This window comes from Gallinula chloropus, assembly GCF_964237585.1.
Source record: "Gallinula chloropus genome assembly, chromosome: 28".
NCBI lineage: Eukaryota > Metazoa > Chordata > Aves > Gruiformes > Rallidae > Gallinula > Gallinula chloropus.
Genome location: NC_140113.1, coordinates 1,541,037 through 1,553,298, shown reverse-complemented (window position 1 = coordinate 1,553,298; position 12,262 = coordinate 1,541,037). Strand labels below are relative to the sequence as shown.

At 49.1% G+C, this 12,262-nt stretch overlaps 1 protein-coding gene across 1 annotated transcript in view; it reads right to left on the bottom strand.

Annotated features, from left to right (window-relative positions):
* Positions 1-3,070: 3,070 nt before the first annotated feature.
* Positions 3,071-12,262, bottom strand: part of LOC311201869 (ceramide synthase 4-like) — a gene marked incomplete at both ends in the record, with an annotated part of 33,518 nt that continues 24,326 nt past the window's right edge. The window contains 6 exons of the mRNA XM_084276340.1: positions 3,071-3,262; positions 4,837-4,993; positions 5,385-5,491; positions 5,769-5,897; positions 6,740-6,832; positions 10,375-10,425. Coding sequence (XP_084132466.1) covers positions 3,071-3,262; positions 4,837-4,993; positions 5,385-5,491; positions 5,769-5,897; positions 6,740-6,832; positions 10,375-10,425 — 729 coding nt within the window. The remainder of the gene's footprint in view (positions 3,263-4,836; positions 4,994-5,384; positions 5,492-5,768; positions 5,898-6,739; positions 6,833-10,374; positions 10,426-12,262) is intronic.

The window sequence follows — 12,262 nt, the reverse complement described above, 5'->3', positions numbered from 1 at the left end:
CAACAGCTCTCCTGAATCCTTGGTATTCTTTCACAAGAACTAGATTTGCCTCCTAATGAGGTTATCTCGTTCTGCAGGGGGGACAGCAAAGCCCTGAGGACAAAATTCCGCAGGCATCAACATACCTGTGCGCTGGCTCCACAGTGCACTGTGGGAAGCATTCTGCTCCTCAGGTGAGGGGTGCTGGGGTCTGAGAGCTGGGATCTATCCTGGCCTTCTAAAACCTCATGAAAACCAACAGACAGTGTGGGAAATGGCAGAGCAGCCCTGGGAAGGAGACACGGCTGTGCTGGTTGGAGGGAAGCTGGGGAAGCCAGAGAAGAAGCAGCAAAGCCCGAGAGAGGGTCTCCTAGAGAGGTACATTTGGGGGGTGTTCAGCAGGGAGGTGACACAGTGTGCTCTGCAATGTTACAGAAGGTGCAGACAGACAGACCCCTGCACAGACAGACAAACCCCTCCACAGACAGACAGACCCCTCCACAAGACAGACAAACCCCTCCACAAGACAGACAGACCCCTGCACAGCGGGGGTCCCCCAGGGTGGGACACCCTTTTGCCCAGGAACGTTGTGGTTCTGGTGTGGAGGGAAAGCCCTAAGCCTGCTGCAGGCTGCTGCCTCAGCCATCCAGAGGGGATTAAAGTTTGCTCAGCTGTCACTAAAGGTGTCTTCCATCCACCATGACCACAGTCCCTCCCTTTCAATACTCCACAAGACACATTTTTTCTCCTCCTACTCCTGCAAACCGAAGTCTCTCCCCAGTGCAGCAGTCTTACACTTGCCACGGCCCTGGCAGTGCCAAGTAACCCGCCCTGGCCCTATGGCTCAGTGTAGGGGGTGCCCCAAAGTGTCCCTTCTGCCAGGGCCAAACACACCTTTACCTAGCAGGAGACAAATAAGGCAGCTGCAAGTCTCTCCTGGCATGGCCATGTATGGCTGCATGTCCTGGGTATACAGCATCCTCTCCATGTGTGTTGCACACCTATCACCCTTGGCAGTGTCTCCTTCATCACACATCCCCCTACAAAGCCCAAGCAGGTAGAGCACCTCCTGCTAGCTGAAGAAGTAGAAAAGGGATCAGACAATCAAACATTTCAAAAGTAATTTATAAAGAATGTTTCCATTCAGTAGTACAAAATGATACATAACCATCCCTCCTGAACACGTCCCACCTGCAGAGGAGGAGCAGGACTGCAGACTCAGACTAAGGAAACGTTGCAATACACAGAACATGAACTTCAAACTTCAAGTCTGCTCAAGGTTTCAGAGATACACTATTTTCAGCATGTACAAATTTAGATGAGGATACAGGAACAGATCCTCTCCTCCCAGGGTGTTTTACTGCCCTGGGATCACCTGCACTGGTGACCACTTTTTCTGCTTGACTGAAACCTAAGATGTGTTTGCAGAGAGAGTGGTGAGGGGCTGGAACAGGCTGCCCAGAGAGGTAGTGGATTCCCCATCCCTGGGGGTGTTCAAGGCCAGGTTGGATGGGGCCCTGGGCAACCTTGTGTAGCTCCAGGCCTGGAGGTTGGTGGCCCTGCCAGTGGCAGGGGGTTGGAGCTCTGTGATCCTTGGGGTCCCTTCCAACCCATCCCAGTCTGGGATTCTATGAGTGCAGACAAGCTCAGATCAAAGCTGAGTTACACCTCAGGTGAACTGACCAGACTGCTGGAAACCCTGTGGCCCTTCTATGCTGTCACTTGGCTTTTAGATGTGCACCACCTCCTCAAATAGGGGTTTTCCTTGGTCCATGTCTCTTGTGTTGTGTTTTGCCCCCCACTCTGTGTCCTGCTCCCCCCATTAGCACTGGCCCTTCCTGGGCACATATAAAGAAGTCCCTGCACGGCCTTGGAAGTCCCTGCACTCGTTACAGTGACTCTGCCAATACCTTTGGTTTCACAGATTAACTGAGCTATAAAACAGAAATTCACTTCAAACTAATTTAACTCTACTCAGGGATTACAGAATCCAAAGTCTAAGACTACAGAGGATATAAGATATAGGACATCTGAACAAACCTAATTAGAACTGCATCATGACTTCATGGACTACTGCTTGGAACGTGCTATTCCTGATACATCTAGGCAAAGGCCTGGGAGTGAGAAGGCCCTGTTAAAGCATTAATTCCATAAAGTTCAGCAGATCCCTGGATCCTTTTTCTTCTGAGGATAGGGAACACACAGTCCCTTCTTGCCACAAGCTGACTCTGTAAACATTTCCCACTGTGCCAATCACACTGGGTAAAAACACGAACACTTAATCAGTGTTGTCTTCTAGATTATCTAGATTCCTGTCACCTCCCTCCTTCTGACTGCATTTTCTTCCAGGACACATTTAAAGGATTACCTGACAGTTGAGACACAGCTGCCTGGATTTTCCAGCTCTTCCAATTACGATTTGGGTGGGTATTGTCTCCAGTTTGGGCTTTGGAGTTCCCACCTTTGTGGCAATACCACTGGCAAGAGCAGGGGCTGGGATCCATACCATTACACAACTGGTCACGTGGCACACAGCATTTCCCTTCAGAAGAACATGTTTTTTCTCCTAAGTCTTTCCAAAGCTTTAATTCCACCACGCTCAGTGTTAATTTTCTGAGTGTGTTTGGGGCACCTGTCTTCTCAAGAGGTGCCTTTGCATTCAGATTTAGTCTCCTGCTTACTTGCCAGCCCTAATCCTTAGTGGCTGCCCAAGGTGCAACAGATTCCCACCAAACAACATTAGGTGGTTAAGACTTGACATTGCCAGAGTTTTGCAGGGTTTTGTTTTTTTTTTTTAAAGCATTTTTCAACATTAACACATTTAACACCAACTAGGGTACAGTCTAACCCAAGTCAAACCACTTGATCCCTTTCTATCTGCTTCAAGACTACAACCTACAGCAAGCTTTTACTGAAAGAAAGCCCAGGAGCTTCCTTTAAATAACACTGACTACACACACTCCTCTTCAGGGGAAGCAGGGATTGAGCTGTAATACTGCAATCGTGCTCCAGTTTATCTACACAAGGAACAAAACTGTTTCTAAAGGGCTGGATTCATGAAAGACCAGATGAGGAGCCTGTGGAGAGCTCTCTATCTTTCCTTGACGTGGCCATTGGTGAGGTGGGTGCTGCTGCTCAGTGGCTCAGAGTCGTTGCCCTGGAGGTAACTGTTGCTGGTGACGTTGCTGAAACAGGTGATCCCATTTTTCTCCTTCTCCTTCATGTTTTCGCTTTCTTCATCCTTGTCACTTTCTTCTGTGTCACTTCTCATGTCCTTTTCCATCTACAGAAAAAGGTAAAAGTTAGGAGGAATATAAGCCCAGAAGCCTGCACAAGCAGCAGTGCTAGCTGAGCCCAGGCTGAACACTCAGGTGCTGCCTTAGGCACATAGTTCTACTGTGTCCTTGCAGCTTTTACACCACCTTCAGAAACAGATTCTCTCCATCTTTTTGATCTCAGACCCAGTGGAGTCATAGTTGTGATCCTGATAAACATTAAGAGTTACTGCACAGGTTGAGAATCAGCCATCCAGCCAGTTTTTAACTCAGCTGAGGGTCCACCTGCCCAGGCCAGTGCAGCCAGTTTCTCAATCAGAATGCTGGGAGAAGCCTTTCCTGAAGTGCAGACACATCCACAGCCTTCCCCTCGTCCATTCAGCAGGTCACCTTGTCACAGAAGGTGATCAGGTGAGTTTGACAGGATCTACCTTTTGTAAACCCCTGCTGCCTGGGCCTGATCCCCTCTCCATCACACATGTGCTGCATGACAGCTCCCAGGATGACCCTCTCCATGGTCTTCCCCAGGACTGAGGTCAGACTGACAGGCCTGAAGCTCCCAGGATCCTCCTTCCAACCCTTCTTATATATGGGTGCAACATCTGCCAGCCTCCAGTCAAGTGGAACTTCCCCAGTCTGCCAGCATTGCTGGGAGATGATGGAAATGGGTTTGGCAAGCACATCTGCCAGCTGTCTCAGCACCCTCAGGTGGATCCCATCCAGCCCCACTGACTTGTGGGTCTCTAACTGGCCAAGCAGGTCACCAGTCATTTCCACCTGAACCATGGGAGCTTTGTTATTCTTCCCCTCCCTGTCAGCCAGTTCCTGAGGATGAGCACTCAGGGAATATCCAACTGATGGAGCCAGGCTCTTCTCAGTAGTGTCCAGGGACAGGACAAGAAGTGATGGGCACAAACTGGAACACAGGAGGCTCCCTCTGAACATCAGGAAATGCTTTTTTACTGAGAGGTGACTGAGCACAGGGTGTCCAGAGAGGTGGTAGAGTCTCTGTCCTTGGAGATACTAAATGGCTGTCTGGACATGGTCCTGGGTAACCTACTCTAGAAGACCTTACTTGAGCCAGGAAACACAGACAAGACTTACAGAGGTACCTTCCAACCTCAGCCATTCTGTGATCTCAGTAACACTGTAATTAAAAATCCTGTAGCACAAGGGAAGCACTTTCACACTCACCTCACCAATCACAACTTTCCCTGCCTTGATTTCCTAGTTTTGTTAGGAATGCATGATACCATGCTGGACCAAGTGTTGGGGTTCTTCCTCAGATGTCACTGGCTTTTCTCACAGAAATATCCCCTGGAGATCAATCCTCCTTTTTCTTCAATACAAGCAGGAGAAGTGGACCAAACTTTGTAGTGATTCATAAAACTGTTACCTTTATTTGGTTAGCTGTCCCCTAACAATACTGAGTGCTCCTTTCACCTCACTGTTAGGAATGTACATTTATGATTCCACTAGGACAAGAAGGACTCTATCCCAGAAGAGCCCCTGTGCTCCCAAGCAGTCTAGGTGGACCCTCCCTCCCCATGTGATGTAGAGGAGACTATAGACTGATCCATACCGTGCCCTGGAGGATGAACTTGTAGACCATGCGAATAATTAGGTAGGACCAGAAGACATGGAGCAGCTGCAGAATTGTCAGGAGAGCATTCACGAAGTAGTATCCAGAGAAGGGCTGGAATATCTCCATTGAGTAATAGTAGGTGTTATATAGCACCCTGCAAGAGAGAGGGAATTGCAGTGGAGGGAAGAGTGTTGTTAGTAGGGTTGTAATTAAGCCCCAGAAAGCTCTAGTCACAGCAAAGTTTCAGGTCAGTCACCTCCTTCTTACTACAACACATGAGCCAACTCTCAGTTCCCCACCAGAAAAGAGCAGGGTAGAGCCATGGGCCAAACACCCTTCCTCTGCAGTATACTTCAAGACTGACCACCCTAGTTTACCCCAAGGAAGGTACAGGAGCCACGTGGCACTGTAGCTTATGCAAAGGGCAGGGACATAGACTCAAGGATTGAAAAGCAAAGGCTGCAGCAGAAGATTCAGCACCCAGCTGAACTGGCCTGTCCCTCAGAAGGCAGCTTTTTCATCTCCCTTGACTGCAGCAGACTCACGTGTAGGGGAAAATGACCAGGCGGCTGATGAGGAAAACAGCTGAGAAGATCATGAAGAGGCTGTCACAAGTTTTCTTCCACTTCATGTAATTGAATATCTTAGTTGGCTGGAAGGAGAAAGAACAATAAACAGCAGGCCAAGACAGTGCATCTGCACATGCTCCAGGAGGCTAAGGAGCCAGATACCATACAATCTGCATGCAGGTAACCAAGCAGCTTCCTGACTCTCAGCAGGGCACCCATGGCTGGGTCAGAAGATCAGTACTGAGTTCTCTGTGAAACACCCTCATGCTTAGCCCATGGTGTGTTAGATCAAAAGACACTCTGGCTGAGGAGCACCATTTACAACTGGGCTTTGCCTGGCATCTGGGTTGTGGAGCTCACCTCCAGGAAGCAATCAGAAGCATCGTGGATCACCATCACCAGGGAGCCAATGCGGATGTAATTGGCACAGTATGAGAAACTGATCAGGAAGATGGTTGCAGCATGGTGGACTATCTGCTCCTTGAAATCCTGATGGGAAAGGGAACAGCAGAGAAAAAAACCCACATGATGCATCTTCTGCCCTGGTTAAAGCATGCCTCTCTCAGACAGCAATGAAATCTCCTTACCCAATCACTAAGAAACCTCTCACTAGAAGGTCTTATAACTCTATTACCAAACACATTCTTGAGATGTAGGCAACCAAAGAGGCAACCCAAAAGACATGAGTGAAGAGGTACACTGATGATCTCACAACAGAGAACACTCTCTTCTCCACCAGCAATCACCTGATGATGGTCTAAATCAGAAGGCAAAAGAGCCAATGGTTCAGTAGAGACAATTTCAACACAAAGAGAGCTTCCTTTCCTCACCAAGCAATGCTCATGTCCACCTCTGCTCCGTGCCCCTGGGCATGCTTACCTGTTTGCATGATCATCTCATACCCCCAGGCTTGCTGATGGAGACTCACAACCACTCTTCACTTCTAAGGGTTTATTCACAGTCTCACTGCACATGTGTGTCTGTGTCACCATGCAGCACCCTGTCTGTCAGGGCACTGCAACCTAGGAACACATGCAACTTCACTGGCAGAGAATCATCTCTTTTCCTGTCTCTGGGATCAGCCTACAAGAGTCCCAGAAGAGCAGTTTTTCATTCTGGATTGAGAACTTCACAGTAGTTTGCACCTTTCTATGTCAGGGTTTGTGTTCTCCACTTCCCAGAGGAGAGGGAACTGGGAATGGAAATTCTTGGCAACGAGCAAGGACAGAGTCCCCCAGACATCAGAGGGGCACTACCACATGAGCTCACTCTCCTGAGTGTTCAGCTTGGGGCCTGTTTGTGCTGGATTCTTCCCCAAGGCTACCACTCACCTTCCTCTTCACATCAAAGGGCAGGGTGAAGACCAGTGACCAGTAGAAGGAGAGCTCCAGCAGGTAGTACCAGAACAAAGAGGGTTGGAGAGGCTGTGAGAAAGGGAGACAGTGAAATACCCATCAGATAAAGCAGAGCAAGGGCTGGAAGTGAAGATTCCTTCCCAGGCAAAAGAACATCAGACACCACACCAACAAAACTGGTTCTTGCAGCTTCAGGGGGAATAATTCATTTGAACAACGTGGTTACTTAGCAAGTACCACCTGTGCTGAGGCAAAAGCAAATAACAGGGGAAATTCCATGTGCTTCATGATGTGGGACACTTAGGGAACCACCAGGAAGATCCTGAATAGTTTTAAGACTTCTTCAGCTTCCTGACCAGTCACTGTAGAGCTTTAAAAACTATGTAAACCATTTCACTGTGGTGAAATAACCTAAGTAGTAGCTGAATAAGTAATTTCCTTTTTAGGATTCAAGTTGATGCTTCAGATACCTTGTTTTCTCTGCAGATTTTTCAGTTCACTCAAACTAATGGGGGAAAAGCACAACCCCAGTTTGACCAGTAACCTGCATTCTTCTGGGTGATTTTTCAGGAGTTTCAGAGCTTGGTAACCAAAAATCTTAGACCCACTGAGCAAGGTATGTGCTATTTAACAAGTTGTTTTTCACCCCTGTGGCACTGTATGGCTTCCTTAACCCCAAAGCTATTTGATTAAAAAAAAATTATGATGACTCAAGATATTTTGCAACTAGAATTTCCAAAGAACCATCACAGAATCACCAGGCTGGAAAAGACCTTTGAGATCATGGAGTCCAACTGTACCTGTCCTTCCCTAACCCACATCCCTCAGCACCTCATCTCCCCCTCTGTTAAACACCCCCAGGGAAGGTGACTCAGCCCCTCCCTGGGCAGCCTGTTCCAGCCCTGACAACTCTGCCAGGGAAGAACTTTTCCCTCCCATCTGCTCTGACCCTGCCCTGGGGCAGCTTGAGCCCATTGCCCCTTGTCCCATCTCCTGTCCCCTGGCTGAAGAGACCATCGCCCACCTCTCTGCACCCTCCTGGCAGGGCAGGGGAGGTGGGGAGAAGGTCTCCCCTCAGCCTCCTCTTCTCCAGGCTCAACACCCCCAGCTCCCTCAGGAGCTCCCTGATAAGGTCTGCAAGAAGTAAGGTGGGAGAAGATGCTCCCAAATACCAATTTATTTGGGTTTTCTCTACTCAAAGTGTTGATTTATGGATTTCAGAGATTTTAATTGCTCCTTTGTAGCACCAGTGATTGAACAAAAGAGGAAGCACAGCTGGATGCTACCAGGGGAATATTAACATCTCTCACTCTGGTATATGCTGTTCACACTCTGGAGGGTACCCAAACAGCTCCTCTGGATCTGATGGGACTTTTTTTCTCCCCTCCAAAGATGAGATTATCTGGGAGAACTGAGGACTCACACTGGAATGTTCCTGAGGGTGGCAGCCCATGGAAAGGGCCCACAGTAGGGAAACTGGGGGGTTACTGTCTCCTGTGGGTGGGACCCTATGCTGGAGCAGAGGAAGTGTGTGAGGAGGAAGGAGTGGCAGAGAACTGTGATGGGCTGACTGCAACCCCCCTACCCTGCCTTTTGGGGGCAGTGGGCATAGAAGGCAGGACTGAAGTTGAGCCTAGGAAGAAGGGAGAATCACAGAATGGTGGGGGCTGGAAGGGATCTCCAGAGAGCATCTAGTCCAGGATCGTGTCCAGGCAGGTTCTGAATGTCTCCAGAGAAGGAGACACCCCCCCACCCCCAATCTCTCTGGGCAGCCTGGCCCAAGGCTCTGCCACCCTCCCAGGAAAGATGTTTTTATTTGTGTTGAGATGGAAATTCCTGAGTTCCAGTTTGTGCCCCTTGCCCCTTGTCCTGTTGCCCAGCAGCATTGAACAGAGTCTGGATCCAGCCCCTCGACTTCTACCCTTTCAATATTTACAGGCATCGATGAGATCCTCTGCAGGTTAAACAGGCCCAGCTCTCTCAGCCTTTCCTCACTCAGGAGATGCTCCAGTCCCCTCATCACCCTCACACAGCCCTCTGCTGGACTCTCTCCGGTACTGCCCTGGATTTCTTTCCCTGGGGAGCCCAGAACTGGAAGGCATTTTTCTCACAGCGAATGGTTTGGGTTGTAAGGGACCTCAAAGATAATCTAATTCCACCCACCCCAGCAGGGACACCCTTCACTAGATCAAGTTGCCCAAAGCCTCATCCAACCTGGCCTTAAACACTTCCAGGGATCCAGGGGCTTCTACAACCTCTCTGGATAACCTGTGCCAGGGCCTCACCACCCTCACAGTAACAAACTTCTTCCTAACATCCAATCTAACCCTGCCCTCTTTCAGCTTGAAGCCATCACCCCTGTCCCCTCATTCCCTGGTGAACAGTCCCTCTCCCACTTTCCTGTAGGATCCCTTTTATTGGTAGGTGTAATTAGGTCTCCCCACAGCCTTCTCTTCTCCAGGCTGAACAAGCCCAACTCTTGCAGCCTGTCCTCACAGGAGAGGTGCTCCATCCCCTGATCATCTTTGTGGCCTCCTCTGGACTTGCTCCAACAGCTGTATGTCTTTCCTGTACTGGGCACCCCAGGACTGGACACAGCACTTGCAGGGGGAGGGTCACAAGAGCAGAGTGGAGGGTCAGATTTGTTCTTATTTCTCATTTTCTCATTATCCTACTCTGGTATGATTAGCAATGAATTAGTTTTCCCAAGCAAGTCTCTGATAGTAACTGGTGAGTGATCTCCCTGTCCTCATCTCACCCCACCAGCCTTTCGACGTGATTTCTCACCCCTGTCCAGTTGCAGAGGTGGGGGACAGGGTGTCTTGGTGGGCACATGGGAGCCACCCAGGCACAAAGACACATACTCCCAGTGTACAGAACAGGATGAAGTACCCAAATGATCCTGTTACCCTTAACATTCCTATTCAAGTACCACCTGCTTGTATGGTTTTACAAGGCACTACAGATTTGCCCCTTAAAATTTCTGCCTTTGAGATACAGCACAGTGTTTGGAGACACAGTCTGAAGACAATGCCTCACTCTGCACTTGTTCTGCTTCCTGTGGTTCACAGTGGTAAAACTGTTTATGTTAAAATGCTTTATGTGTTTGCAAACTCCCTGTACACTCACAGGGTCTTGCTCTAACTTTAACTGCCAAGCCACAAAGCCCAGGAACACAGGCAGCCTTCACTTTGTCTTGGTACTTGCTGCACATGGGGACATAACAACCCCCTACAGTGCTACAGGCTGGGGGAGACTGGCTGGAGAGCTGTCAGGCAGAGAAGGCCCTGGGGGTGCTGGGTGACTGCAGGCTGAGTATGAGCCAGCAGTGTGCCCAGGGGCCAGGAAAGCCAATGGCATCCTGGCTTGTGTCAGGAAGAGTGTGGCCAGTAGGGCTGGGGAGGGGATTGTGCCCCTGGACTGGGCACTGGGGAGGCTGCACCTCGAGTGCTGGGTCCAGTTCTGGGCTCCTCACCATCAGAAGGACACTGAGGTCCTGGAGTGAGTCCAGAGAAGGGCAACCAGGCTGGGGAAGGGGCTGGAGGGCAAATCCAGGTGCTGAGAGACAACACATGGTTTATAACGGCAATTTGTCCTCTTGCATGACTCACCTGTTGTGGATATCCTGTCCAGCACTCTCTGTGGTCCCAAAGCCAAGGTTTCTGGAAAGAAAACACAACATGAACATGAGAATTCTCTCATCTACTAACTCCTCTAGTTTTTTACCACTACAGACTTCCTTGGGAGAACTGGTCTCCGTGTCTGGAATTCAGTTGTGAAGAGATTTCCAACTACAAGAACTTGCAGTTGCTTCCAACATTGCTAATTTGTGGCTTCTGTGCTGAAATTTCACATTTTGTTCATCACAGTTCCAAATCAAACAGCTCAGGGATGGTTTCTACCATCTACCTGATGCAGCCTCCTACAAGTTTGGGGTCGTGATGTTTTGAATATATTCAAATACTCTTCCATAATAACACCTCAATGTGGTAAGAAGCCTGAAAACTTGTGTGCCCAGAACGTGTTTGTTCCTCTAAGAACAAGGATCACCCTGCAGTCTGAGTAATGAACCTGTTGACAAGATCCAACTCTGACCCTGCGATGGGCCCAGATGTGATTAAAGTGAACACATCCCAGAGCACACAGAGATGGAACACCCTCAGAGGGAAGAATTTCTTTCTAATATCCAATTGAAATCTACTCCCTTCCAATTATAAACCATTCCCCCTCACCCCATCAGTCCATGTCCTGCTAAAAAGTCCTTTCCCAGATTCCTTGTAGCCTCTTCAGAGTCTGGAAGGTGCTGTAAGATCTCCCCTTAGCCTTCTCCACGATGAACAACCCCAACTCTCTCAGCCTCTCTTCAGAGGAGAGCTGCTCCAGCCCTATAATCATCTTCATGGTCTCCTCTGGACCTGTTCCAACAATTCCATGTCCTTCTTCTGTTGGGGACTCCAGAGCTAGACACAGCACTCCAGTGGGGTCTCACAAGAGCGGAGCAGAGGGGCAGAATCACCTCCCTTGATGCACTGTCAGCTCATGTCAAGCTTCTCATTCACCATCACTAAGTCCTTCTGCAGGGCTGCTCTCTATCACTCCATCTCCCAGCCTGCACTGATGACAAGGATTGCCCCAACCCAGGTGCAGGACCTTGCACTTGGCCTTGTTGAACCTCATGAGGTTCACATGGGGCCATTCTCCAGGTCCCTCTGGATGATATCCCATCCTCCTGGCATGTCAGCTGCACTGCTGAGCTTGGTGCCACCTGAAAACCTGCTGAGGGTGCACTCAACCTCACTGTCAGTATCACTGATGAAGATATTAAATGGAACTGGTCCCAGTACAGACCCTGGAGGGACACCACTTGTCACATCTCTCCATCAGGGCATCGAGCCATTGATGCCACTCTCTGGGTGCGACCACCCAACCAATTCCTTATCCACTGAACAGTCCACTCATCACATCCCCATATCTCCAGTTTAGAGAGAAGGATGTTATGGGGGATGGTGTCAAAGGCTTTATAGAATCCCAGAGAGATGACTGAGAGGCTGCAATGAGGTCCCTCCCCAGCCTTCTCTTCTCCAGGCTGAACAAGCCCAGCTCCCTCAGCCTCTCTTCATAGGGGAGAACTTGTTATTTTTCACATCAGAGAAAAGACAGATGCCTGAGCCTGAACCAATCACACCCTGGGAAAGGAAAATGAATAAACACTATTATTAACTATCAGTCCATGCTCCAAAGGAATCTGAGGTTTTTACCTTAAACAGGTATTGGATACAACACAGAAACAGGCTCTGGAGCTTCCATCTCAGGTAAGTGTTCCCTCTGCTCCTGCACAGAAATGTATTTTTATACAATCCCAACTGTCTTCTGCTTTGCCAGAAGAAGAAGAAACCTCTTGGTTTGGAGCTGGAGTTTTTAAAATAAGCATGGTCCAATATGTTAGTGGTCTCCTGAGTGTGCTGTGCAGAAGATACACACTGACCTGGATGTATTTCA